This window comes from Homarus americanus, unplaced genomic scaffold, assembly GCF_018991925.1.
Source record: "Homarus americanus isolate GMGI-L3 unplaced genomic scaffold, GMGI_Hamer_2.0 scaffold26461, whole genome shotgun sequence".
Classification (NCBI taxonomy): domain Eukaryota; kingdom Metazoa; phylum Arthropoda; class Malacostraca; order Decapoda; family Nephropidae; genus Homarus; species Homarus americanus.
Genome location: NW_024724763.1, coordinates 11,921 through 15,488, shown reverse-complemented (window position 1 = coordinate 15,488; position 3,568 = coordinate 11,921). Strand labels below are relative to the sequence as shown.

At 37.6% G+C, this 3,568-nt stretch overlaps 1 protein-coding gene across 1 annotated transcript; it reads right to left on the bottom strand.

Annotated features, from left to right (window-relative positions):
* Positions 1 to 399: 399 nt before the first annotated feature.
* Positions 400 to 2,054, bottom strand: LOC121864559 (serine/threonine-protein phosphatase 2A regulatory subunit B'' subunit gamma-like). The gene has a single exon (XM_042363628.1). The coding sequence runs from the start codon at positions 1,961 to 1,963 to the stop codon at positions 572 to 574; it is 1,392 nt and encodes a 463-aa protein (XP_042219562.1). The 5' UTR covers positions 1,964 to 2,054; the 3' UTR covers positions 400 to 571.
* Positions 2,055 to 3,568: the final 1,514 nt, after the last annotated feature.

Below are 3,568 nucleotides of genomic sequence, written 5' to 3'. Positions count from 1 at the left end.
TGTGTGGGGTCCAAGGGATGTGTGGGGGCCAAGGGGTGTGTGGGGGCCAAAGGTGTGTGTGGGGGCCAAAGGTGTGTGTGGGGGCCAAAGGGAGTGTGGGGTCCAAAGGGTGTGTGGGGGCCAAATGGAGTGTGGGGGACAAGGTGTGTGAGAAGGATGGGAGGTGTGAGAGGGCAGGGGGTTATGTAATGGGACATGGGGTGTCAGTGCAGCATTAAATACAATACTGTATGTAAAACAATGATGATAAAGTGTATTGTACTGTAAATTGTTTTATGACTGCATTACTGTACAGAATATGGTTCCTCTATAGAAAGGTTGTTGTTTTCAGTAATATAAAAAAATAAATTTCATCTCATTCGGCAATGTTGTTTTATCCTGAATAATCAAAATTTCATATAACTTTCATCTTTATTTATAAGCTGAAGATTATAATTGAATAAATTTTTGAGTTTAAGAAAAATTATCCACAAAATATCAAACTGTACTTTTTTTTTCAAATTTCAACTTACAATATAATAAAAAATGAAAAGATACAATATCTGTACAAATTTATATGTTGGCAATGGAGTCATACTTGAGCAGGTTCTTCATTACTGTCTGCCACAAGAACTTCTCTATTCTCATATGTCCAAAATCCATTAAGGTCAATGAGGATACTACTAACCACATCAGCCTGACCACAATTTATGAGATCATGTAGAGTTATCATGCAAGGATCAGCAGGTTTCACCATGTCGAATATTTCATCCTTTACATCCTCGAAGTTGACAGGTTCTTGGTTGTGTTGACGCATCTGCTCCTGGATGGACCTGAAGAAGTAGTTGAGTGTGAACACATTTAAGTGTCCTTTGTTATCAATATCAAGGATTTTGAAGAAATAGTGTAAAGCTTGTGGTTCTTTTTGGTTCTCCAGAGCCAGGACAAAGTCGAGGTAAGTTTTATAGTCCATCTCACCATCGTACGTCAGACACTCTTGGAAGACTCGATCTATGAAGACAGGAGTCAAGGTGCCCATACCGTAGCGTGAAAGTTCTTCTTTGGACAGCATTCCATTGTGGTCTTTATCCAGGTTTAAGTACACGCCATACACTCTAAGTGCAGATGGGGCAGAAAACCAGTTGTTCTGTTGTTGATCTTTGGGTAACTCCTCGTCACGAAGCTCTAACAGGTCATCGAGGAAGCTGCATGCCAAAATATCTTGTATCTTGATCTGACCACTGCGCATCGGGTCAAGGAAGAAGAAGAACTTTCTGACAGCCGTGCACACATAGAATGAGTGGAAGGACTTGTCGAGGCCGTCTAATTGAGGCAACGTTGGTATTAACTCCAGGATGTAGTTCTCCAAGTCCGACTCCCTTAAATAACCTTGACCTGTGACATCATAAAGCGAGAGTCCGATCCTGGTCTGGTGGAGCCACACCTTCCTCATCACATAGTTGAAGAAGTTCATGATGGAGATGCGACCAAAAGGATCATTCTGCAACAACTTGCAGAATGTGGATGGCTGGAAGTATTGTTTACATTTTGGTCCAGCTTGTTGTGCTACCTTCAAAAAGTCATCATAATTGATCATTTGTTCTTCACCTCCAAGATCTGTGGGAGACTGATGCTTGTCAAGGAGCATCCACAGGTTCTTCAGTTCATCATTATCTAACAGTTCTCTACTTCTCCTCTGCAGAAACACAGCACGCGACTCCTCACGTAACTTCTGAAGCAGCTGATCATCTTCGGGAGGAAGTTTATGATAAAATTTGGGAATGATTGAGTAAGTAGTATTTTTACTTCTACTAGCTGTTGACTCTTTATTAATTCCCTTCCACTCACAATAATATTTCTCAAACAACTTATCTGTATTTTCATCCTTAGTTGCTATATCATTTTTGAGAGATCCATCCTTGTGTTTCATCTTTTTCTTCTCCTGCTTCTCCAGGTGACTTTCAAATAAAGATCTCAAGTCCATCTTTTTGTGGAAGTTTAAACTTGCATCGTTATCACAAATCTTGTCCACTTCAACCTGCAAAAATGAAAACAACTTTCACAAATATTATAATAAAGTTAATAAAGTACGTATCTTAATATATACCATAACAGATTAACCCCCACCCCAGCTTATTTCACTTTTTTTCGGGGGATTAGCCCACCCGGGCACAGGTCATTGACCCACATCGGGGCTGGGGGGCGAAACAACAACAACAACAATAATTAATAATAATAATAATAATAATAATAATAATAATAATAATAATAATAATAATAATTAATAATAATAATAATAATCATAATAATCATAATCATAATAATAATCATAATGATAATAATACCTGTAATAACAATAATAATAATTCATAGTAAGTAGAATTTATAATAAAAATACACAATTAAAAATAAAATAATAATGATACAGGTAACAATAATAATAATAATATTGTAACATTAATAATAATAACAAAGAACTAATAAGAAATAAAAAATTGAACAAAAAAATTCAATAGTGAGAAATAATATACAGTCGGCCCTTAACATACGCGGGTTTAGCATACACGGATTTGCAAATACGCGGATTGCCCCGCCGGAGGAATATTCTGTACATTAAGTTACCGAGTATTTTTTTTCCCAAATAGTTTTACAATACTGTAGGTAAAACAGTTTACTATTGTGCAAACCCCACAGAAAAAAAAATTAACAGAAATGGAGACACCAAAAATGTAAAAAAAAAATGCTGTGTCTGACTTGCAACACTGTTGGTAGGGTCAGGTGGTTCTAACGGCATCCTGCCAGTTCCCGGTAATCAAATTTATAACAGTGTCTAACCTCAATTACTGTAGTTTATCTGATGTAGGCAATATGAAGTAAAAAATACCAGTTAAAGTGAGAAATTGGAAGAGAATAAACAAGAAAGATGTCGTTGGGCTATTTTTGGTAGGGCTGAGGGAGAGAGTACCAGCTGTTTGGTCTTTTTTGGCGGGAGAGTCACGCAAATATCCGTACTGGTATTTGTTTGATGTCTTCTGTATTTTTAAAAATTAATATACTTGGAAATTAAAAGTACCATAACAATGTATTACAGGTTAACAATCCCTTAACCGAAATCCTTGGGGCCAGAGGCATTTCGGATTTTGGAATTTTTCGGTTTTCAGAATGGTTAGGGTTTTTTTGTTCAATGCTCTGAATGTGACGCTCAGGAATGCTACCTAGGTATGTTAATTCCTAGCCAATTCGCCAGGCCAACATACAGGCAATTAAAACATCTAATAATTACTTAATAAGTAATATTAGAAGGACACGTCGCTACCTGGCATTTAATTGCTATTTTGAAAGTCCCTCCCTCAAACCAGCCTCCATGCGCACTGCGAACCTCATCTCTTGCCTGGCGATTCAGCTATAAAACACACAAAGGGAAGCTCCGCGAATTTGTGTTCTAATTGCTGAAATACTCACCTCCACAAGGATATTATACAGTGAACCCTCACTTTACGCGGTTAATTCAACCCACGGCGGCCCGCGTAAAGTGAGAAACGGGTAAAGTGAACAACATAACATATGGGATTAATTGAAATAGAGACCG